This window comes from Myotis brandtii, unplaced genomic scaffold (genome assembly GCF_000412655.1).
Source record: "Myotis brandtii unplaced genomic scaffold, ASM41265v1 scaffold294, whole genome shotgun sequence".
Lineage (NCBI taxonomy): Eukaryota > Metazoa > Chordata > Mammalia > Chiroptera > Vespertilionidae > Myotis > Myotis brandtii.
Genome location: NW_005361238.1, coordinates 443,164 through 466,541, shown reverse-complemented (window position 1 = coordinate 466,541; position 23,378 = coordinate 443,164). Strand labels below are relative to the sequence as shown.

The 23,378-nt window shown below is 50.9% G+C and overlaps 2 protein-coding genes across 8 annotated transcripts in view; one reads left to right on the top strand and one right to left on the bottom strand.

The window, feature by feature from the left end:
* WDR54 (WD repeat domain 54) overlaps positions 1-6,716 on the bottom strand; it is a 30,209-nt gene extending 23,493 nt beyond the window's left edge. The window contains exon 1 of one of the 2 annotated variants that reach the window (XM_005869431.2): positions 6,467-6,716. The gene's annotated coding sequence lies outside the window, so the exon portion shown is untranslated. The remainder of the gene's footprint in view (positions 1-6,466) is intronic. The other variant, XM_005869433.2, reaches the window with a different exon arrangement.
* Positions 6,717-11,826: 5,110 nt separating this feature from the next.
* Positions 11,827-23,378, top strand: part of DCTN1 (dynactin 1) — a 19,027-nt gene continuing 7,475 nt past the window's right edge. The window contains exons 1-16 of one of the 6 annotated variants that reach the window (XM_005869439.2): positions 11,827-12,161; positions 13,824-14,069; positions 14,332-14,410; positions 14,551-14,585; positions 15,431-15,451; positions 17,739-17,756; positions 19,178-19,198; positions 20,439-20,633; positions 20,982-21,179; positions 21,330-21,534; positions 21,610-21,688; positions 21,804-21,963; positions 22,086-22,190; positions 22,360-22,551; positions 22,640-22,756; positions 22,958-23,110. In XM_005869439.2, the coding sequence (XP_005869501.1) occupies positions 12,129-12,161; positions 13,824-14,069; positions 14,332-14,410; positions 14,551-14,585; positions 15,431-15,451; positions 17,739-17,756; positions 19,178-19,198; positions 20,439-20,633; positions 20,982-21,179; positions 21,330-21,534; positions 21,610-21,688; positions 21,804-21,963; positions 22,086-22,190; positions 22,360-22,551; positions 22,640-22,756; positions 22,958-23,110 (1,857 nt within the window). In that variant the 5' untranslated portion in view covers positions 11,827-12,128. Of the gene's footprint in view, positions 12,162-13,823; positions 14,070-14,331; positions 14,411-14,550; positions 14,586-15,430; positions 15,452-17,268; positions 17,757-19,177; positions 19,199-20,438; positions 20,634-20,981; positions 21,180-21,329; positions 21,535-21,609; positions 21,689-21,803; positions 21,964-22,085; positions 22,191-22,359; positions 22,552-22,639; positions 22,757-22,957; positions 23,111-23,378 lie in introns of those variants that run through there. The other 5 variants (XM_014542260.1, XM_005869446.2, XM_014542259.1 and 2 more) reach the window with 5 other exon arrangements.

Below are 23,378 nucleotides of genomic sequence, written 5' to 3'. Positions count from 1 at the left end.
CTGTCCCCCGCTGCTCTCTGGGGGCCCGAGTGGTGGTGCCCCCGCCTTTCTCCGGGATCGCCGGGGTTCCCTCCCCGCTCCTTCCTGGGGCGCGTCCGAGGCACCCCCGGACCCATTCCGAGCCACAGGTTTCCCGTGGGCACGTGGTTGAGAAGTTGGTATCAAACAAAAAATAACCAAAAAACACAGAGGACTCGAGCGTGGGGCCTGGGTGCGGGTGTGGTGTGTGTGCGCTGCCCACTGTGGGGTCCGCCCTCGCCGGCAGGATGACCCTGGAGAAGTCATCTTGCGCATCCCTCGTCTCTGGGCAGAACCGCAGCTCAATCACACAGGCGAGGGACTCCGCCGAATTGAGAGGGAAAGTGATTTAAAAGCGGCGAAGAGAGCAGCGAGCCCACACTGACCACCGACCGACCTGGTGTGTGTGCTGCAGGGACTGAGAACCAAGGAGCTCCGAGACAGAGTTGACATTCGTTACCTGGTGCACAGCCAAAGCCTGAGCCGTGGGCATGTGCATGCATTTTAAAAGGCATTTTGTACTCAGATACGTTCAGGAACTTCATGGTTAAAGTTTTTCCTCCTGCAGAATATTTCAGAGCCATTCATGTGCTGATGGTATTACCAGGACGCTCCTGCTGGAAGTAGAATATGGAGAGTTGCCCAGATTTGAGCGGGGGAATACTGTTTTTCGTGGGTGCTGCCCTGTTTAACATCTGAAACCGTCTGGGAAATGCAGTTTCAGCGGTAGAAACTCAAGGTTTGGAAGGGGCAGCGTAGGTCAGTGTTTTCAAATTTTAATAGTGTATACCCCTGCGGCGGGGGCGGGTGTCTTGCTAAAATACAGATTCTGGTGTGTTGCATGTTTATTTTTAACAAGTTCCCAAGCGATGCTGATGCTGCTGGTGCATGGACCACACTTTGAGTAGCAAGGGTATAGCTCAGTGGACTGAAAGTCAGAGACGTTCTTCCTGCTTTCCAGAACGAACTGTTGCCTTGAATGAGTCACTTCGCCTGTCCAAGCCTGTTAAATAGGAGACTGGACTAGATCTCTAAGGTTCCTTTCAGACCTAAAATGCTATGATTCTGGGCCAGTTACTCTTGTGACTTCCATCTAAAAGAGCCTTGCCCGATGGCTAATTTGGGCCTGAACATTTCTAAGAATGGGAAATTTACGGCATCCCCTTTTATCTTGGGATAGTTCAATAAGGAAGTTTTGTTGCCAAAATACATCTTCATAACTGTGTTCCTAGGTTGTCTCTTAGAATCAAATAGGAAAAAAAGTGTAATCTCTCTTAAAAAGGTGACTCTTAAAGTATTAAGTGACAGATGTTCCTACCAAGATTTCTCCAAATGAAGTTGCCCTTAATGCTCCATGACACTGTTTCAGTTCCATTTATTTATTTGTTTTTTAAATATACTTTTTATTGATTTCAGAGAGGAAGAGAGAGGGAGAGATAGAAACATCAGTGATGAGAGAGAATTACTCAGCTGCCTCCTGCATGCCCCCTACTGGGGATCGAGCCTGCAACCTGGGCATGTGCTCTATCCCACAGGTCAATGCTCTATCCAGTGGGCCAAACCGGCTAGGGCTCAGTTCCTTTCTTTTAAATGTAGTCCTTCATGGAGTGTAGTGGGGCTTTAGCTGGACTTTGAAGGATGGGTGGGGCTTGCAAGACTAGGGAAGGCATCCTCTATGGCAGTGGTTCTCAACCTTCCTAATGCCGCGACCCTTTAATACAGTTCCTCATGTTGTGGTGACCCCCAACCATAAAATTATTTTCGTTGCTACTTCGTAACTGTAATTTTGCTACTGTTATGAATCATAATGTAAATATCTGATATGCAGGATGTATTTTCATTGTTACAAATTGAACATAATTAAACCATAGTGATTAATCACAAAAACAATATGTAATTATATATGTGTTTTCCGATGGTCTTAGGCGACCCCTGTGAAAGGGTCGTTCGACCCCCAAAGGGGTCGCAACCCACAGGTTGAGAACCGCTGCTCTATGGGAAAGCAGCTGACAGTAATGCGGAGATGACAGTGCATAAGTCAGATCCAGGACCGTTGGCTCAAGTAAGAAATGGCATGTTAGTGAAAGCAGCATTTAGAATGTATAGTTTTACTGTGGTGTATAATGTGGTTGGAAATGGGAAAGCAGAGAGGCAGGGAGCCAGATACGCCACATATCAGTAATAGAGGACGAGGTTGCTGATAATAGTAATGCCTTATATTTATGTATAACATTTCACAGGTTACAGAACCTTTCACAGGCATGATCCCATTCAACTTAATAATCCTGTGAGGTAGCTGTTACCCTGTGTTATAGCTGAGACACCAAAGAGGGAGAACCATTTGCCTTAATTCTCGAAGCTATTAAATGGCAGACCAAAGTGATGATAGTGGTAATGGGGGATAGAGGAAGGATGCTGGAGGCAATTCTAAGGAAAAATTGATAAATTGGGCCTGACTGACATGAGGCTACAAAGGAGAAGTTGTTAGGGAGGACTCAAAATAGTTGGGAGGATCATAATACCACTGGCAACTGCCACTATAGGTTTACTCTGCCCTCATGGCTAGTGGCTTCCTGGAGTGACGGTTTGGGAGGGATTGTAGCAGAGGTTTCGAGGGGACGTGGATTATCTGTCCCATACCAAGGGACGTGAGAGCTGGGTCCTCAGAGTCCCCTGAGAAAGTAAGTGCTGAGCTTTCACTGGTTCAGATGTTTAGGGCTTGCCATCCTGGAGACTCTGAATTTGGCTTTATATCATTTTTCTTTTGAAGTTCAGGCTCATACCATTTGCACTTGGCTGATGGGCAAATTTGATGTCCAGTCTGACCTTCCCAAGTTCCTACATATCCCTGGGGGCGGGGAGGGGGGGTGGTTGGATGCGTGTTCACTGAAGCAGAGACTGGACCCTTGTCACACCCACTAAAGCTGTTTTTCCAGAAGATCTGCACGTTCTCAAGAGCCTAGTGGTCTGGCTATGGTCCTCTCACCCTGGAAGCCTAGAGATTGAAACTTAGGGCTGCTGGTTATATCGATGCCGAAAATAACCAATAGGGCCTGGGGGCTGTCTCTGCAATTTTAGTTTCTTAGGCTCCTATCTGGAGAAGAAAGAGCTATCTCTGTGGAGTGTGTGCGCATGACTCCAGCACACTGAGTGTGTGACTGGTGATTCTGCCGGGGGGGGGCTGTCTCTGCAATTTTAGTTTCTTAGGCTCCTATCTGGAGAAGAAAGAGCTATCTCTGTGGAGTGTGTGCGCATGACTCCAGCACACTGAGTGTGACTGGTGATTCCTGCCGTGGTGCAGTCCTCAGTGGCGGAGCCACTCTATGTGGAAGCTCAGAGCCAGCTTATATCCCCAGGGCCTGGTGCGGGTACAGGCTTCTATTCAACATGGAGTGTCTTTCGTGTTCCGTGCTTGGGATACTGAGGTGAATAAAAACTCTCTGCCCTGGAGGAATTCATAATGGGATAAGGGAAACAATATTTTAAATAAAATGTGATATCTTAAGAGATATGTCCAAGATGCTGTATGAAGGCAGAGGAGGGAATAACTAGCTCTGCATGGAGATGTCAGGGGAATCCGCAGGAAAGAGGTGACCATTGAGCGGAGCCTTGAAGATGACGAGGGAGAATGGCCCTGGTGACATGTGCAGAGGCATAAGGGGGAAGGTGAGTAAATCCAAGTGGCTGGAATTGACGAGAACTTGGGATCAAAGGAGAGGTGATTGATGAGTCTATGCTCATAACGAAGCCAAGTTTGTAATGGCTTGTAGTGCTGTACTAAGATGATTCCGTTTTGTGGGCAGGAAAACCACTGGAGGGTTTTAGGCAGGGAGGTGGTGAGATTGTGTTTGGGGCTAACCGGGAGGAGACTGAAAGGGGAGAATCTGGATCAGGGCTGTCAGGAGACTCTTGTAATAACCTGGGATGGTCTAAGGCTGAACTAAGGATAGCTCGGTGGGGATGGGAAAGAGGGGAGGGTCTGAGAGACTGTAAAGACAGAATTAATCTGACATGACGACTGATTGGTTGTTGAGAACAAGAGAGAGGGCGTTGCTGGGGATGACTCCGTTTCCTGTTTTAGATGGTTCGTGGTGCCAGAAGTGAAGAGGGAATGCAGAGGAGGAAAGGGGTAGAGTGTGTTTTGGGTCATGTTGAACTTGGGTCTTTGGCACTTAGCAGACAGGTGGGAATGTGGGTCTGAGGTTCAGAGCATCCATGCCCAGGTAGGTGAAAGTGGTAGTCAATGCTGTGGGGGTAAATGAGCTCAGTCACGCTGAAGAGAAGGCTGAAGATGACAGAGGAGGGAGAGAGATGGGTACACAAAGTGAGAGAGAATGTCCAGGGAGCTAGGGGAGGAAGAAATTCCAGGAAAAGGATCAGCAGCCTCAGTTGCTCCAGGGAGAGATCAGGTAGGATGAGTTTGGAAAATGCACGTTGAGATTGGGCAGTTAGGAGGTTGTCACCAGGGCGCTTTTACTTTTTTAGTGTGAGCAGCTTCAGTGGAGGGAGGGGTAGGGAAGGGAGTCCGGAGAATTGAGTGGATGGGAAGTGAGGGCAGGGACGGTGTACTCACTGAATAGTTTTGCAGGGAAGGGAGGAAAAGAGATGGTGGCAGCTTGCAGAGGAGGTAACAGAGACTAGAAACAGTTTTTGTAGAATAGAAAAGTCTTGAGCACAGGTTATTTGATGATATATAAGAACCAGTAGAGCCCTAGCCGGTTTCGCTCAGTGGATAGAGCATCAGGCAGCAGACTAAAGGGTCCTGGGTTCGATTCCAGGCACGGGCATGGCCTGGCTGCTGTCTTGATCCCCAGTAGCGGGCATGCAGGAGGCAGCCAATATGATTCTCCTTTCATGATTGATGTTTCTATCCTTCTCCCTTCCTCTTTGAAATCAATAAAAATATATATATTAAAAAAAAAAAAAGAGCCAGGAGAGAGGGTGCAATTGAAGGCACAAGAGAAGTGATTGTAAAATCAGGTCCCCAGAGAAGGGCGTAGGGGTCGGCTCTTTAAAGAAGGGGTCATCATTTCCTTGGAAGAGGAATGACAAGAAAGGGAAGAATGTGGGGAGAAAGAGACAATGACTATTGAAGATATATCTAAATTTGCAAAGGAATTCTTATGTAATAGGCTCAGTTTCTTTCTCAACCAGGTTATGTGCTGAGGGATGAGAGTGCTGGTGTGGGCTCAGACAGGAACAGGGACTTGAAAGTAGTGAGGGAAACTTGAAACGCTGTCCAGAGGAAAGAGAGAGATGCAGACTTGAAATACCCTCCAAGAGTGTTGAGTACCCCCCGAACTATACTGTAGTCTCTCCGTCCTCTTCCTCATAATAATAATGGCTGGCATTTATTGAGCGCTTTATACGAGGCACTCTTCTAAGCGCTGTTCAGGCATTTAAATAAAATAAATAAATAAATAAATAAATAAAATAATAAATATATATTTATTGGTTTCAGAGAGGAAGGGAGAGGGAGAGTTAGAAACATCAGTGATGAGAGAGAATCATTGATCCGCTGCCTCCTGTACACCTCTTACTGGGGATCAAGCCCACAACCCAGGCACGTGCCCTTGACTGGAATCGAACCCGGGACCCTTCAGTTCCTGGGCCAATGCTCTATCCACTGAGCAAATCGGTTAGGGCTGTTCAGGCATTCTTTTTAAAAAAATATATATTTTATTGATTTTTCACAGAGAGGAAGGGAGAGGGATAGAGAGTTAGAAACATCAATGAGAGAGAAACATCGATCAGCTGCCTCCTGCACACTCCCTACTGGGGATGTGCCCGCAACCAAGGTACATGCCCTTGACTGGAATTGAACCTGGGACCCTTGAGTCTGCAGGCCGACGCTCTATCCACTGAGCCAAACCGGTTAGGGCTGTTCAGGCATTCTTAATGTGATTTTTACAACAACTCTTTTAGAAAAGTATTGTTATTATCTCCATTTTACAGAAGAGGAAATTGAGGCATGGAGGATTACTTAGGCTCAGTAGTGCTCAAGGGGCTGGAGTTTAGGGCTGCTAAGGAGGGAGGCTTACCACGCCAGCCTGTGAGCATGATCATGGCATGGGTGGGCAAGATGGCGAGGTCAGTGTCGTTGCTGGCTTTTTACAAATATGTAGGGAACTCGGAAATCCTTGAGTGGTATCTCAGCAGCCTGACCAGACAGACAAGAGACCACCAGTATAAGGTAGACTGAGACTGTGTCACCTGAGACAGTGAATAAGAAAAGAGATCTTGCCTGTGCCAGCCAGAAAAAGAATTTTTTCTGCCATTATGGGACTAGAAAGACCTATAACCGTACATAATAGCATAGATTATTAACACCCACGTTTTGTGTTTTCCCCATTGGTGTGACAGTTGGAATGTGCAGGTGAGGTCCATGCCTGACTTGAATGAAAGGGGAAGATGGAGGGTGGTATGGATAGAAGAGAAATGGACTTACCTTTTCTGCTGCAGCCACTGGAGCATCATTTCTCTGTCCTTCCTCTTGAGGTTGCCATGGATACGCCTTTGCGCGGTGACTTGAGATTGATTTCCATTATGATCAGGTGATGACGTGGATTTAAAAAGAGAAAGGACAGAATGCTCTGTTTCTGGGGAGTGGCCAGGGAGCTACCCAAAAGGCAGAGCCCAGCACAGCCCAGGTGGCTGTGGCTTTGTTGGCTGCTTTGGCTTTTGCTGAAGTTGTGAAATGGTGCATCTCTCTTTTTAGAGCGCAGGCTCAGGGTTCCCTGTCTGCAGGGTCCTAGTGCCAGGGACTTGCTGGTTGATTCCTGGAGAGAAACCAGCAGGAACTTCAAACAGGTTGTTAAGGAGGACTCCTGCTGACACTGGAAGGTTGCAGTTCCCGACTTCGCTCTAGTGCCTTTTGCCTTCCTGCCAAAGGTCCTTTATTGAGCATAAGTGGGACATATTGTGTAGCTTTCCTTGCTGGCTCTTGGAGGCCTGGGCCCTTGGGAGGTTGGCCTGGCAGTCACTGGGTATTCCTGGAGTAGGGGGATACTTTGGGAGGGGGAGAGAGCTAAGGATTGGGAATGGGCTGCAGACAATTCTGGGGATAATGAAGAGCTGGGGAGGTAAAGAAAGTCCATTTCGGGTCTAGCCCTCTCCACATGAGATCCGTAAAGCAGATATAGGAGTAGGACCTGGGAACAAAGGGCTCTGTATGCGTTTTCTCTCTGGGTTCCTGTGTGTATCTGGAATCCAGCCTTCCAAGCTTCCAGCCCCCCCAGCTCCCATTCCCCCCTCAGTGAGATAACCTTTTCTTTCCTGAGGGACTTCCATCCACACTTATCCCTTCTCTGCCATCCTTTCAGAGATGTCCGATTTTACCCTAGTCTTAAGATCTGGATCTTGCTAATTACCGTTGTGTTTCATTTTATCTCTTTGTAACCAAACTAGTCTGTGCCCAGTGCCTAATGCAGTTCAGTTCAAGTGTGTGGACTCCTGTCAGACTGCCTGGATTTCCTTTATGAGTGGGATCAGGGAAATCAAACAGTTGGTTTAGGCCACGGTCAAGGTTAGGTGAGGCAAGACAAGAGGAGGTCAAGGGCTTAAAGGATGCGGGGGCGTCAGTAAAAGCAAGAGAGAAGTGGTGCAGGCTGGGTGCCAAAGAGGCTTTTCCTCCTTAATTCCCAGCAGTCTACCTGTTATCCTGTCATATTCTGAAATGTTCTCCAGGATCATTAGTAACCAATTTACCCGACACAGATTTTCCCTTCCTCTCTTACTATTTTCCTAGACATTTTAGTCGTATTTATTATCATTGGGGAGGAAAATAGATTAGACATCTAGCGAATATCTGTCTTCTCCTTGGCTGAGGGAACATGCAACTTGGAACTGTCCTATGTGACATGGGGTGGGGCCCAGTGTGCTGTGGAAGGATTAGGTACCTGTCAAACGTGCCCCCTGCCATTTTCTGGCCATGAGACTCAGAGTGAGTCTTTGACTTCTGAGACTCAGTCCATCACCTGTAGATGGGAGATAATGGGCTCTGTTTTGCCTGCATGACAGGTGCATTTTAGAAGGAGATAGTGGAATACATGTGTTAGTGTACACAAATAAATTTGCCCCAGAGGAGGCCCTAAGAACAAGACTTACTTTCTCCTAACGCTTTCAGTCTTCCTTCCCATCCCCCCACCCAATTCTGTTAATGTTTTCAATCATCATTCTTCCATTACTCATGCTTGAAAACTCCCAAGTTTATTCATTCATTCACTTATTCCTGCATTCATTTATTTATGCAGAATTTGAGTCCCTACTGTGTTGTGTGCATGTCATCATTGATGTACCCTCTCAATCATGATGAAGACGATGTCAACAATTCCTTGAGCACATGTTCTGTGCCAGACACTGTGCTAAATGCTTTGTTTCAATCTTAGTGAATTCTCACAACATCTCTGTGAGGTAGGCATTACTTCCCCCTTTTTACGGATGAGGTAACTGGGGCTCTGAGTTAAATATCTTGACCAGAGTCATACAGGTGAGGAAGTAGAACCAAAGCTGTAGCCAGGTCTCTCTGTCTCCAGAGCCCATGCAGGCCTGCTGCCTCTTATTCCATGTGTAATCTTTTGGTCTTCCCAGGGCTTTTTGCTACTGTCTCAAAATGGGCCCCTTTCCTCTACTCTCTGTCTCTCTCTCATGAACCTGGTTCAGACCCTCCTCACCCTTTGCTCATTATTGCAGGAGCCCCCTTGCTGTTATCCCCATCTTCACCAAGTTGCTCCTGTCTCCACTCCATCCCACTGAGCCACCAGTTTGATCTTCCTAAAGTGGTTTTCATTATGCTAGTCCCCTGCTCAGGAAGAGACTGGCTTCCTGTTATTGGATCAAGTCCATCTATCTCTACATGATGTTAAACTCCCTGACTATCCATACTTAACCTTCTAGCATATCTCAATATTAATGTATTTATTTAGCCAATAAATATTTGACTCCATGAGCTAAGGGTGATGGGGTCATAAAGAGAAGAAGTTGTGGGCTCCATTTTAAAAGGCTTATGGTTTAATAGACGAACTCATCTTGAATTCTTCACTTCAGTCCAGCTAGTCTTCTTTGATATTCCCTAGTGAAACAAAATTGTTTCTGTCTCTGCTCATACTGTGTTCACAACTTAAAGTGTTTGTAGATCTTTCCTCTCAACATACCCAAAACACAACCTAAAATCTGAGGCATAGTCAGGCACCCGTTTTCTTTCTGGCTTATCCTTTTCCTGTCTGTAATCCTTATAATATGGATTGTATAGATATTTTATTTTAAGACTTAGATACCATCTGTTGCCATGTCAGGTGATTTTTTTTGTACTTGTATGGCTTCTGCACTTTTTACAAAGCACTTTTATGTGTTTTGTCTTATTCGAGCCTCATAACATTAATGTAGATAATTATTCCCATGTTATAGAAGCAGAAACAGCCTCCAATAAGTTAGGTGGCTATATATACCTGTGTGGCTAGTGAGTTGTGAGGTTGTTCTTAGATCTCAGCTCTTTTCAATTTCTGAAGGCAGTGTGTCTGGAGGAAGAGCAGGGCCTTGGGAGCCTAGAGCTATGTGATAACAGGATGTGCGGAGGGTTTCAGTGTAGGCTGTAGCTGCAGTTTTGGCTCCATTCCTCACCTTCTGTGTAACTTCAGGAAAGTGGTTCAGTTCTCTGAGCCTCAGTTTCCTTGTCAGCATTCTCTTTGGCCTGCCTTTCCATGGTGTTGCTGTGATGTCCAAATATGATAATGTTATCATCATATTTGTTATTAGCTGACTTTTGTTGAATACTTACTAAATACCAGGCAATGTCTTTTTGTTTGTGTTAATCCTCACCCAAGGATATTTTCTCCATTAATTTTTAGAGAGTGGAAGGGAGGGGGAGAGACAGAGAGAAACATCCATGTAAAGGAAAGAGACACATTGATTGGTTGCCTCCTGCTCACGCCTGGGGATTGAGCCTGCAACTGAGGTACGGGCCCTTGACTAGAATTGAACCTGGGACCCTTCAGTCTGTGGGCAGATGCTCCAAACACTGAGCCAAACCAGTTAGGGCCAGACAATGTCTTAAATATTTTACATGGATTATCTCGGCTAGTCCTCATAACAGCTCATTGAGATATGTTCTTTGATTTTTTCCAATGGACAGATGAGGGAATTGAGGCACAGAGCTGTTAAGTGGCTGGACCAAGTTTATGTAGCTACCAGGTGGTGAAGCCAGGAATTAAACCTAAGCAGCCTGAGTCTGAAACCAGAATGCTCCGTAGACTGTAAAGTGTTCTGAATATGTGAAGTCCATGCTGCAAGGATCTGCATGGCCCCAACCGCCTGTGTAATAGTGTATAGGGAAGAAAGGAGGCAACATAGAGATTTTGCGAGAGAGGAGAAAAGTGGTTTCCTGGGGGACCTGGCCAGGACTAAAGGTGTGGAGAGGTGTTTTGGGGCTTTAGACCTGGCTGTTGGCTATCATTCTACTATTAAGCTCTCTGGCCTGCCTTAGAGGGTGGAGGGGAGGAAGACCCAGGGAAACCCAGTTCAGACAAGGCCCAGTGGAGCCATAGGTCAGACCCCTTGCTGGCTGCTTAGTAGCAGCGACCCTGGTCTGTTGGTTCTTACCCATGTTAGATGGGTAAAATGAATGAAGCAGTATGGTTACATAGTCCTCTGGAGACCGTTTACCAGAATTCACCATCTTATTAAGCATTTTTCTTTTTAAAAAATATATATTTTTATTGATTTCAGAGAGGAAGGGAGAGGGGGAGAGAGAGAGAGAAACATCAATGATGAGAGAGAATCACTGATCGGCTGCCTCCTGCACGCCCTCCACTGGGGATTGAGCCTGCAACCCGGGCATGTGCCCTGACCGGAATCGAACCGTGACCTCCTGGTTCATAGGTTGATGCTCAACCACTGAGCCACGCCGGCCGGGCATGCATTTTTCATTATAAAAGTAATACATGGCTAAAAACATTTTGTGAACTACTGAACTATAGAAAATAAACCATCTGATCACTTTTGTTAAGGAGATGCCTGTGAGGCAAGGCCAAGAGTACAGGTGGTCGAGGTAAGCTGGGCCTTGTGCTTTTGACCACTACCCTGTGAATCCAGTTGAACCTGATAATCTTAAGGTTTAGAGCCTGACCCTTATAACAACCAGAAGGGAGGAGAGTGACTGGCAGTCTTTGCCATCCAGGTGGGACTGGGGTATTGACTTGCTTTGCTGTGTGCGTGAAGTTGCCTCTGCTACTATCCTTCCTTCGCTGGGTGTTGGGCAGGGCCTGGCTCCTCTGGCCCAGTGTGAGATTGAAATCCAGACCCTAACATCATGAGTCTGGACCCTGAGCCCAGAGTGTAGAGAGGGGAGGGAGAAGAGCACCAGGAAGGGGTGAATAACCCTGATTTTGGCTGTGTGGAGGCCCTGGCAGTTGACGCTTTCAGGCCTGCTGAGGCCTCACCTCCTGGGGGAAAGTGTGCTATGGGGGTGGAGGAGGAATGTCAGGGCTGCGCTCTGGAGATGAGTGCTGAGGGTCTGTGGCTGGGCCTAGCCCAGTGGTTCTCAACCTTCTGGCCCTTTACATACAGTTCCTCATGTTGTGACCCAACCATAATATTATTTTCGTTGCTACTTCATAACTGTAATGTTGCTGCTGTTATGAATCGTCATGTAAATATCTGATATGCAGGATGGTCTTAGGCAACCCCTGTGAAAGGATCGTTCGACCGCCAAAGGGGTCGCGACCCACAGGTTGAGAACCGCTGGCCTGGCCCCATAGTCCCTGCCCTTCTTGTCTGGCCCACGTGAAGCATGGGGGCACTAGGACCCAGATGCTAGCACGGTCCCTGACAAGTCTAGAGCAGCACTAGCGCAGAGTGAGACTCATCAGCTGGCAAGCAGGATTCCTGTCTCTGGGCTCAGGAATCTTCGGGCAGCAGAGGGGACTTGCTCCTCAGTCCCCACCTCTGTCCCCACCCGCCTCCCAGCCGGTCCATGGACTGGGGTGGGCCGCGTCTGATGGCTTCTGTGTCTGTCCACGAGGGCCTGGGGCCCTGACCCTCCGCCTGGGTTTCTGCCTTTTCTCTCTGTCTTTGGTCAGCCGGGGAGGGGGTAGAGGCCAGGCCGGGGGAGCAACATGGCCCAGAGCAGGAGGCACGTGTACAGCCGGGTAAGTGGCCCTGGTCTGCGATGGCCCTGGGAAGGCTGCTGGGAAAGGCCTGGTGCCTGTGGACATGGCTGTGGGGGCTGGGGAGACAGGCTGGGGCTGGGACGGGGCCACTCGCAGCCCTGATGGTGAGGCTGGACCGGCTTCCCCTCCCGGAGTTGGGGACCGGCGAGGCCCAGCCTTTGACTTTATTTGGACCTCAGGGCAGAGGTTGGTGATGGGGGATAGACAGTCTTTGGGAGTCTGAATGGGGTCGGTGGACTGGAATGGCTTTATACTAAAGCCTTTCTTTAGAGCCGCTTTGTTGTTTGTCACTTGCTTTCTCTCTCTTCTGGCTGTGATTGAATCAGTCCCCACTGTTGTGTCCACCTGGATCTGAGAGGCTTATTAGGGTTGGGAGGTTGGGGAGCGTCTCTAAGTTTGGGGTCAGCCTTGGTGTCAGTGTCAGTGCCTTTTATTGACGGGTCCGCGAGAGGCACCCTATACATCCCAGGTATGATTTGGGGTCTTGGGGCCCCTGGGAGCTGCTAACCTTCCTCACCTTCCTGGATATGCTCTTTGGGAAAGGGAGTTAGGGAGTGACATGTCTTGCACAGCTCCCTTCTGAAGCCAAGTTAAGGCATCGGGAGGGAGCCTGTGGAGTCTTTAGGACCATGGTGTCCCTTCTTCACACCTCACTCATTTGTGTGCTGCAAGGCCCTGGTTCATGGAGCTGCTGTTGCTGAAAACGGCTCAGGTGTGATTTTCTTCTCAACCACGGGCCTATTTGGAACCTACTTTCAGTTGTGTCCTGTCATCACTGGTGTGTCAGAGACGGGAGCTTCCCAAGGACAGTGTTTACTCTATTCCTTTGCCTTGTCCATCCTCGGGGTGCTAACCATCCATTTGGACTGCTGGCCAGTCTCAGGGGCAGGGTGCAGGACAGATCTGAGGAACCTGATTTCCCTGGCCTTTGTTTTACTTTTTGTAGCAATATAACATGGGGGGAGAGAGTTGGCGGAACAGTGCTCAGGTCAGGAAGAAGGGAGTTAAGTTAAATGGTCCAGTGGGCTGCAGTGAGGCAGCCAGGAGTGTCATGGTAGGTGTGTGGATGGGGGTCAGGGGAGTCGGGTCAGGAAGGATGGTGATGACTTGAGGGCTGGAAGGAGGCACAACTGTGTGTTTCTGGAAGAGAGAGGCCTAGGAGAGCTGTTTAAACAGAGGGAAGGCAGGAGACAGTGGGGGTGGGGACTGGTGTCAGTGGGGTTGCCTACTGAATCACCCATCTTTCCAGCTCAGGCTCCCGAGTCAGAGCTTTGGGTTGTGGGGAGCCTGTTCTAAATGGAGTTATTTGCTTGAGCTTCATTCCCTTCTTAAGTGTGGGGGGCAGTGCTCCTGAGAAAGCAGCCATGTGGTGACATTCACAGATCTGTCAATAAATTCTGATTTGTTATAAAATTTAAATATAAACTCTTAAAAATTCTGTCAGATTTCCGAAGAGTTTAGAGAAGTCTTAGAAGAAGACTTTTTTCAGAAGGGAATTTGGGGGTCCACTTCACCCTGTAAGTGGGGTCCAGGGAAGTGACTCCTGGTCCTTTTTCAGTTCAGGGTCCTGACTGGGCCCTTCTTATGCATTAGGAAGACACCTTTGAGGGCTTTAATTGTGTGTTTGCATGTGCCTTTCAGACACCCAGCGGCAACAGAATGAGTGCAGAGGCCAGTGGCCGGCCTCTGCGAGTGGGCTCCCGTGTGGAGGTGATTGGAAAAGGGCACCGAGGCACTGTGGCCTATGTTGGAGCCACGCTCTTTGCCACTGGCAAATGGGTAGGCGTGATCCTGGATGAAGCAAAGGGCAAGAATGATGGAACTGTCCAAGGCAGGAAGTACTTCACTTGTGATGAAGGGCATGGCATCTTTGTGCGCCAATCCCAGGTACTCACACCCTTCTTCTGTGTGTGAACACACATGTTCACATGCTCTGTTGCATGTGCAGCTAATGTGTTGATGCTCCCTTTTCCTGGGCATGAACATAAGTCTCTGGTTGAGAGAGTGGGAGGTAGTGGGGGAGGGAAGATTGAAGATATACCCTTATCTTCTGCTCTATACCCTAGGCTTGCTTGGGGACTGGAGAAGGCCCCATATTACAGCATAACATTATTAATATGGTTTTATTGAATCTATTCTGTGGCCTCAGATCCAGGTATTTGAAGATGGAGCAGATACTACTTCCCCAGAGACACCTGATTCTTCTGCCTCAAAGGCCCTCAAAAGAGGTAACCACCACCCACTTAAGTTGCCACTCCACATCCAGGAGTCCATAGTGGCCACAGTGGATCCTAAGATTTTCCCATCATCACCATCTTTTCTTGTTATAACTTTCCTATCTGCCATAATGTTCTCTTGCTTTCTACAGAGGGAACTGACTCAGCTGCAAAGACCAGCAAACTGGTGAGTGGTTGGGGTGGGAGTGAGAAGTAATAGAGAGGAGGGGAAGGAAAAAGAGAGAGGAGGGAGACACAGTGCCAGGCAGGTAGAAGCCATAGATGAGTAAACTGAGTTAGCTTTCCAGTCTCCATCTCCAGCAAACTGGTGAGTGGTTGGGGTGGGAGTGAGAAGCAATAGAGAGGAGGGAAGGAAAAAGAGAGAGGAGGGAGACCCAGTGCCAGGCAGGTAGAAGCCATAGATGAGTAAACGGAGTTAGCCTTCCAGTCTCCATCCTCCCTGGAAAGGAAGCTTTCTGGGTTTGAGTTGCTGTTTTAGGGGTGAGTAAAGGTGGCAGCAAGGAACAACTATTAGGGCCCAGAAGTTCAGGCTCAAATGGGACCTGGGCTAGGGGTGAGAGGAAGGACAGGTCTGACCCTAGTATGCTCTTGTCAACTTCCTACCTTTTGGTACCCAAGCCTGCCAAGATCTAAAAGGTCTGAGGGAAAGGGTAAGGGAGGAGCTAGAGGAAGAAGGGGCTCTCCTGTTCACAAATGAATGGTAAGGAGCTGGGCCTCTGCCACCTGTTTTAGGCGGTATGCAGAGGGCCCATCCTAGCTCCTTTTCGCTGCTCCGCACAGGGTGTGTGAGGGGGCCTCAGATTCTTCAGCTCTCTGGCAAAGGTGTGGACACCCAAGAAGCTGGTCGTTGAGGGACCCCTCACCTCACTTACCCAGAGCTTGACAGTGACCTAACTCCCTCTGTCCCTGTGCATGCCTGCATTGATATTAATACCTACACTCCGGATGTCTGGCCAGTTAGCCAGTGTGACGTCTGTTCTCTAACTCTTCCCTTTCCTACTCCTCACGCAGCGGGGACTGAAGCCTAAGAAGGTGGTGTGTTTACTATTTGTGCCTGGGTGGGTGAGGGCCATGAGCCCCCTCCCCAGCTGTCCTGCATGTCTCAGGCTGCTGCATGCATGTGTGTGTGACCTTGGGCTGGGCTGGCCAGAGGACATGGCGGCCTTGTCTTTCAGAGTGCTTTTGAGGGCTGCAAGGATATCAGGCTCGGTGTCGAGGCCCAGGTAGCACTCATTAGGACAATTCCTGCACTTCCTTGCCTCAGGACTTCTAGTCAGAGACTGAGATCACTTGACTGTAAATAGCAGCAGCATGGACTGGAGCCTTCACTGGGTTACAGTGGGTTCTTTCTTAGCCCGAGCGTGGGGCAGTGGGAGGAGAGACTGGAGGGCTGGCGATGCAGAAAGTACTAAGTGAGGTGGTTGGGCAAGGAGGAGGGAAGTCAGATCACAGTAAGAACATCCCAGGTTGGAAAGCCTGAGAATCTGTGTGCCTACCTCTGGGTGGGCACTGCCATGAATGCCCACCTTCATTCTGTTCCTCCAGTCTTTCCCTGCCTCTTCTTTCCTCTGGTGTTGTGCCCGAGGCCCACCTCCTACCCCTTGCAGCCTTCCATCAACATTGGAGTGGGGCTCAATTCTTCCCTTGCTGCCATGGCCACTTCCTCACACCAGCCCGTGCCTTGGGCCCGTGCCCAGGCTGTCTCTGACCTGCATGTGCCTGTCTGACCTGTATGTACTGTGCTGTATGTGCGATTCTGTGATTTCCGTGTTGCCAGCCTGTCTTAGGCCCTTTTGACCTTGCATGGAAAGCTATGGATGGGGACCATGGGAGGGAAGAGGAAAACATCTCCCTTCGACTCTTGGTTGGTGATGGGTCCTCACTTAGAAGTCTTGGCATAGAAGAGACCACATGCTGGTACTTGCTTTGGGTCTTGGCTCCGGTGGGAATGGGAGGTAAGAAGGAAAAGGATGCTAGACCTATTCCAAGGTCGTAGAAACTTGGCTTCTTCCCTTAATTATTGTCTCCTGGTTAGGGCTCTCCTCTCACATCAGGCCTCTGAGTAGAGAAGAGCATGGACCTGTAGTCTGATGTCTATGGAGGAGTTCTGGCCGCAGCCTGACCTGACATTGGTGGGGCCTGAGCCATGCCCCAGTCCTGCGGGAAGTGTGGCAAAAGAGTTCTGGCCGCAGCCTGACCTGACATTGGTGGGGCCATGTCCTGGGGGAAGTGTGGCAAAGCCCAGCCTGGGCTGCCTGAGCTGGGATACAGTGCCTCTCTGCTCCTGGTCCCCCCAGGTCTCTCCGGTGTTCTCTCACAGCAGCTCACTTAGCCAGGAAACAGGGAGCTAACTCCAGAACAAAAGAACATACTTTGAGAAGGAGGGCAGAAGAGAACCCAGATGTCTCTGCAAGGTGCCAGTCCTTTCTGGGAGCCCTTTAGATTCAGGCTTGAACCTGCCTACAACCAGGGGAGGGTCATTAGAGCTGCTGCTGAAGTCCCCAGGGTTTCTGAGTCTCACTGTGTGCCCCTCAGAGCTAATGCTGCTGCAAGAGGGGTGCTCTGGGTGTGTGTGTGTGTGTGTGTGTGTGTGTGTGTGTGTGTGTGATGAGAAGAGACAGAAGTAGAGTTGATGGGGTTGCAGGCTGAGGGGAGCATGAGTATGAGCAAGGTTGATGGAGCAGTGATCCCTGCCCAGTGATGCACTCGCCCCAGAGAGTACTATTTCTGGAATGGCCCCTAGCCCAGTTTCTTGGAACAAACACTTGGGGATGGTCGGGGAGGGGAAGGGGAGGAGCCACACACGTGTACACAAATGTACACATACATTTCAGAGGGAGGAAGAAGCAGGGCGGGCTCTGCGCAGGACTTTGTCCAGTCATGAGGAGGAGGAGGAGCCTGCGGAGTCAGGCGGTTGCTAGGTGACTGAGGAGCAGTGGCTCCACCCCCAAGGAGCAAAGGAGGGTGGGTGCATGACGTCAGGTGGAGCTGGTGCTGCGGCCACTGAGGCTGCCATAAGCCTAAGCTGGAGAACTGGGCCGGCGCCTCTGTGGTGCCCGCAGGAGCCTGGTTGCCCCTCTGTGCATCTGTGAGGCTTCTGCATCCGAGTCACAGCCATTTGCAGGCTGGGAAGCTGCTGGCCGGGAAGCTGAGGCTGCATTGTTGGGATTTGATGCACTAATCTGTCTCCGCCGCCTTTCCCTCTGTTTGGTCTCTTTCCCTCCCTCCCTCTGTCTGTCCTTCCTCTGTGTGTCCATCCTCCTCTGTCCCTCCTCTTTCCTGTCCTGGCTTTCTTTGGTTTTCTGCAATGATGAGACAGGCACCGACAGCCCGAAAGGTACTCTTGCTTGTTCTGGTCCTGCTGCCGGGTTGCCAGGGCGATGGCAGCAGGCTGCTGGGGTGGGGGTGGGGACTTCATCTGTCTACCTGGTTGGGAGGAGGGTAGAGATGATGGTGGGGGCAGGGAGAGGTGTGTGTCACTCCCATGGCCCATGTCCTGAGCATTCTCCCTACCCTGCCTGCTTTTGGCTCTGGGTCTGTGTTCTCGGCCTTGTACCCAGTGGCCTTCAGGCTTGGAGTTCAGGCAGTTTCTGCTGCAAAGCAGCTCTGGGAGCTTCCTGTGAGAATCTGGGGAAGCAGGTTCAGATGTCTCCTTGCCTCCAGCAGACCTGCCTCCCCTGACCTTTGCTAGAATGACTCTTGGTTGTACTCCCAGCACCCTTCCCCCCACCAGGGCTTGTATCAGTGGGCTTTCCCAGGATGGGATGAAGACCCTACAATAGTTTTTTACCTACAACCTGCCGTGGAGGCTTAGCTCAGGGTAGGAGGGGTGGGGGTTCGTTTCCTTGGGCTCAGTGTCTCCTACAAACGGGGGCCCAGGCCAAATCTTGTCTTTGCTGGAACCAGGAGATACTGGGTAGCAAGAATGCTGTTTGGGGTTGAAGTTCATCACCTATTTACCACTTTGCAGTAACCCGAGGGATTCTAGATTGTTTTCAGCAGTAGTTTATGTATGCTGCTGTCCACCCCCACCTCCTTCCTTGCAGCAGGGTGGGGTTACTTTGCTGAGCTCTGGGCTTCTGGCTAATGCAGTATTCACGGTCCTGACACCTGAGCCCTCTGCCCTAGGGATGGAGACTGCTATAGGATCAGTTCCTGGGCAGCGGGTGGAGTGGGGGTAGGGACGACAGCAGTGTTGTTCTGCCTTGTGGCCTGATCTCCCTCTGTTGGGTTAGTATCACTCACCTCTGGCCTCCTGTCATCAGTCTTGTCACCTGTTATTTTAGGGGATCCTCTGTGGAGTCTAGCACTTGAAAGAAGGGGGCTGACCTGGGAAAGGCCTTGGGAGTGGTGGGTGGGCAGGGCCTCTGGCTCTGGGCTGGACTGCCAGAAGTTGTTTTCAGAAGGCCTGGTCTCTGGAGACCTTTTCCACCAGCTGCTGCCTTTGGTCCCCTGTGGCTCAGTTAAGGAGAATGGGGTTCTGGGATTTCCAGGGTGTTTGAAGTGGTGAGGTCTGCAAGGGTTGGGCATAAGTGGGAGAAGGAACCAATGGGAGGTTAGAGTTCTGAGTTCCTGGAGTAGGAACAAGATGATTCACTGGAGGGAGAAGGGGGTGGCCTGGGGGTGAGGGTGGGGTGGCTAATCGTAGCCCCATTGCTGTTACCTCTTCTGCTCTCATTGCTGTCCCTTTTCCTGTCTATCTTTGTGCCACTATTCTTTCTTTCCTGACTACTTCTTTGGCTCCTGTTGCCTGTCCAGACCACAACTCGGCGGCCCAAGGTGAGAAAACACAGGCCTCTGTGCAAGCCATTGCAGGGTGTACACACACATTCCAGGCATGTGCATGTATGTGGGCATGTGTATGACCAAACAAAAGTTTGTCACAGTGCATCCTGGGTTCTCTCTTCATGGGAGTGAGGGGACTGAAGGTAGTGACAGGTCACTCCTGGGAAAATGACTCTGGCTTTTGGGAGGATGCCTGAGCCAGTTGTTTGAATGCAAAAGAGAAATGAGAGTGGTTGTGGTTAAGGCAGGCTTTCTTGAAAAGGGTGTTTTGACTAGTTTTGATGGAGGCAGGGATTGAAAGACAGGTGAAGAAGAACCTGGCCTTACAAATGTCAGGGGACAAGAAGGTAGGCGTGTTTGTCAGTACATGTGGTTTCTGAGTGTCGGCCCATCAGGAGAGCTTCCGAGCTCAGCACTCCATGGAGAGCACTAGGCAGGCCTGTCTGCTCCAAGACCAGGGGCCTCAGGGCAGCTTCTCCGCCCAGCCCTACACAGGCCTGGGGAGTGGTGCCTGATGAGAGCCTCTCGTCTTGGAGCGGGGAGATGGCAGAAGGCTTGGCTGTGCTGGCCTTGCTTCAAGGCGGTGTCTGTGATACAACCTTCACCTTGGCCTTTTACAAGCAGGGTCCCCTGAAATAGATCAGGGGAGGGAGAGTCAGCTTGACTCCCAAAGAGCAGAGAGGGCCTAGCCGGGGTGTAGAGCCTGGTACCCCACCTTTAGCCCAGTCTTCTCCGGGAACTTGAAAGAGAACAAACTGCAGTCTATTCTTTCTCTGGAAATGACATCGAGGCCCTTTTTATCTCTGGGGGAGGAGGGCGTGGGCCCAGAGCATGATAGGATTGGGAGGACTAAACTGCTAGAATGATCATAAGTGGGTCACAGAAGGGAGTTCTAGGGAGTAAGGGATCCTGCTCTGAGGGGATAGTGCCAGGGCTGGGAGGAATGTGGGGCCAGTGCCAAGGGAGGAGCCTTATAACCTTATGTCTTCCTCCATCCCTTCTTCCCCTCCCCTTCACCTCCCTCCCTCTCTTCTCCCTGTCCCTTGTCACTATCTCTGACTGTGTCATTTTCTTTCTTCCCTTCACTGTTTCTCTGTTCTCATTGTGCTTTGATATTCTCTGCCTTTTTCCTTTTCTGTCTCCTTCCCTCGCCATATTCTCATATTCTGTCTTTTTCTCCTTCACAACCTCTGTCCCCTACTCTTTCTCGTCTGCCCCTACCCTCTCTGAATAGCCCACCCGTCCAGCCAGTAGTACTGGGGTGGCCGGAGCCAGTAGTTCTCTGGGCCCCTCTGGCTCAGCATCAGCAGGTGAGCTGAGTAGCAGTGAGCCCAGCACCCCGGCTCAGACTCCGCTGGCAGCACCCGTCATCCCCACGCCGGCCCTCACCTCTCCTGGAGCAGCCCCCCCACTTCCTTCTCCCTCCAAGGTAAGGACTGGGGAGGGTGAAGATGAGCCAAGACACAAAGAGGCCTGTGATCCTGGCAGGTCTTGGACATTTCCCAGGGTTGGGGGAGATCCAGAACTCGGATTGGAAGGGTTGGGACATGGCATTTGGGTTCCCTGCCATTGACTCAGCTACACTTTCTCTCTGCCCTTCTTCATACTTTCCCCATATGTTTGGTCTCTTCTCAGATATTTATATGCCACTTGCTTTTGAGTCTGGGGCTGGAATGATGTTTGCACACATTCCTATCCTTTCTCCTCCAGCTTAGACAAAGAAGCTCTAGTGGGGTGAAGGGGGACATTATGCGTAGAACAAGGGGTCTCTTTGCAGGAGGAGGAGGGGCTGAAGGCCCAGGTACGGGACCTGGAGGAGAAACTGGAGACCCTGCGGCTGAAACGGGCAGAAGACAAGGCAAAGCTGAAAGAGCTGGAGAAGCACAAGATCCAGCTGGAGCAGGTGCAGGAATGGAAGAGCAAAATGCAGGAGCAGCAGGCAGACCTGCAGCGGCGCCTCAAAGAGGCGAGGAAGGTGCGACTCGGGAGGAAGGGCGGGCTGGGAGGCCTGGGGCCCGAAACAGTGTCCTGGAAACTCAGCGGGAGCTGGAGCCTGGAACGTTCTGTGAGAGAGGGCGCATGAGGCATTCCTGTACCTGTGCCTCCACCAACCTCTACCCCCCAGGAAGCCAAGGAGGCGCTGGAAGCAAAGGAACGCTACATGGAGGAGATGGCCGACACTGCCGACGCCATCGAGATGGCCACTCTGGACAAGGAGATGGCTGAGGAGCGGGCTGAGTCCCTGCAGCAGGAGGTGGAGGCGCTGAAGGAGCGTGTGGAGGAGCTCACCACTGACTTGGAGATTCTCAAGGCTGAGATTGAAGAGAAGGGTAAGGGCCCGGAGCTGCGGGGGCACAGATGGTGGGGTTGGAATCACGTCTGAAGGTGTTCATGGTTTTCCTCAGGCTCAGATGGGGCTGCATCCAGTTATCAGCTCAAGCAGCTCGAGGAGCAGAACGCCCGCCTGAAGGATGCCCTGGTGAGGTAGGGTCCCTCACCGCTTGGCTCCGGAGCCCACTCTCCTGTGCAGACGCGTTAGAGCGCCCATTGCCCGGTGACTCTGACACGCTCTCCCTCTTCTTCTCCCCGATTCCCACAGGATGCGGGATCTTTCTTCCTCAGAGAAGCAGGAGCACGTGAAACTCCAGAAGCTCATGGAAAAGAAGAACCAAGAGCTGGAAGTTGTGAGGCAACAGCGGGAGCGTCTGCAGGAGGAGCTGAGCCAGGCAGAGAGCACCATCGATGAGCTCAAGGAGCAGGTCTGGGGAGCCCAGCCTCTCTCCCAGAGTCCCCATATAGGTCCCTTCAGGCTCCTGTAGGTGCCTCCTCTCTCTAGGCACCTTTTAGCAGCCCGTCTCCCCATTCCTTCCCTGGAACACAGGTGGATGCTGCTCTGGGTGCTGAGGAGATGGTGGAGATGCTGACAGACCGGAACCTGAATCTGGAAGAGAAAGTGCGGGAATTGAGAGAGACCGTGGGGGACTTGGTAAGAGGAGAGCAGAGCCCGACTTCTGACCTGGATGAAGGGACTAGCTGAGAGAGGGACTGACACATGACCCCTGACCTTTGAGCAGGGTGTCTGGTGAGTGGACCCACCCTGGCTTGCTACCCTGACCCTGCTTTTCCTTTGCCCCAACTCCCTCGTGGCCTCCCAGGAAGCAATAAATGAGATGAATGACGAGCTGCAGGAGAATGCACGTGAGACAGAACTGGAGCTGCGGGAGCAGCTGGACATGGCGGGCGCCCGGGTACGGGAGGCCCAGAAGCGTGTGGAGGCGGCCCAGGAGACAGTTGCAGACTACCAGCAAACGATAAAGAAATACCGCCAGCTGACCGCCCACCTGCAGGTGCCTGTTCACCCCTGCTCTCCACCCAGGATCACCCCAGGGCTCCCTCATGACCCAGCTGTGCCTCACTGTCCATCTCTGCTCCCAGGATGTGAATCGGGAACTGACAAACCAGCAGGAAGCATCTGTGGAGCGGCAGCAGCAGCCACCCCCAGAGACTTTTGACTTCAAAATCAAGTTTGCTGAGACGAAGGCCCATGCCAAGGTCAGGAAAGCGAGTGGGCTGGAGAGGGGAGAATGCTGGGAGCTCAGCTTCAGTGTGGTGTGGACTGACCTGGTGTGGTGTGGACTGACCTGGTGTGGGGTTCCTGGGGGCGGGGAAGCAGGGGGCCTGGTGGAACAAGGCAACGTGGGTCTGGGACTCTCTCAGCCTGGCTGAGAGCCTGCCTTCCTGTCCACCTCACAGGCCATTGAGATGGAACTGAGGCAGATGGAGGTGGCCCAGGCCAACCGGCACACGTCCCTGCTGACAGCCTTCATGCCCGACAGCTTCCTTCGGCCAGGTGGGGACCATGACTGTGTCCTGGTGCTGCTGCTCATGCCTCGTCTCATTTGTAAGGTACGGCCATACGTTCAGCAGGAATCTGCTGAACTTGCTGTAAGGACGCCGAGTGAAGCCAGCAGTCAGCACCCCTACTCACACAGTGTATGATGTAGTGGAGGGATGTAGTCAGCAGAGTTGCAGGTGGGGCCTGCTATGAAGGGGAGGTAGCTTCTTTGAGAGAGCACAGTTGGGGAGCTGATACAGATGGAGGGATGTCACTGAGGAATAACATTTGAGCTGAGACCCAGAAGATGACTAGGAGTTAGTGTGTGTGTGTGGGGGG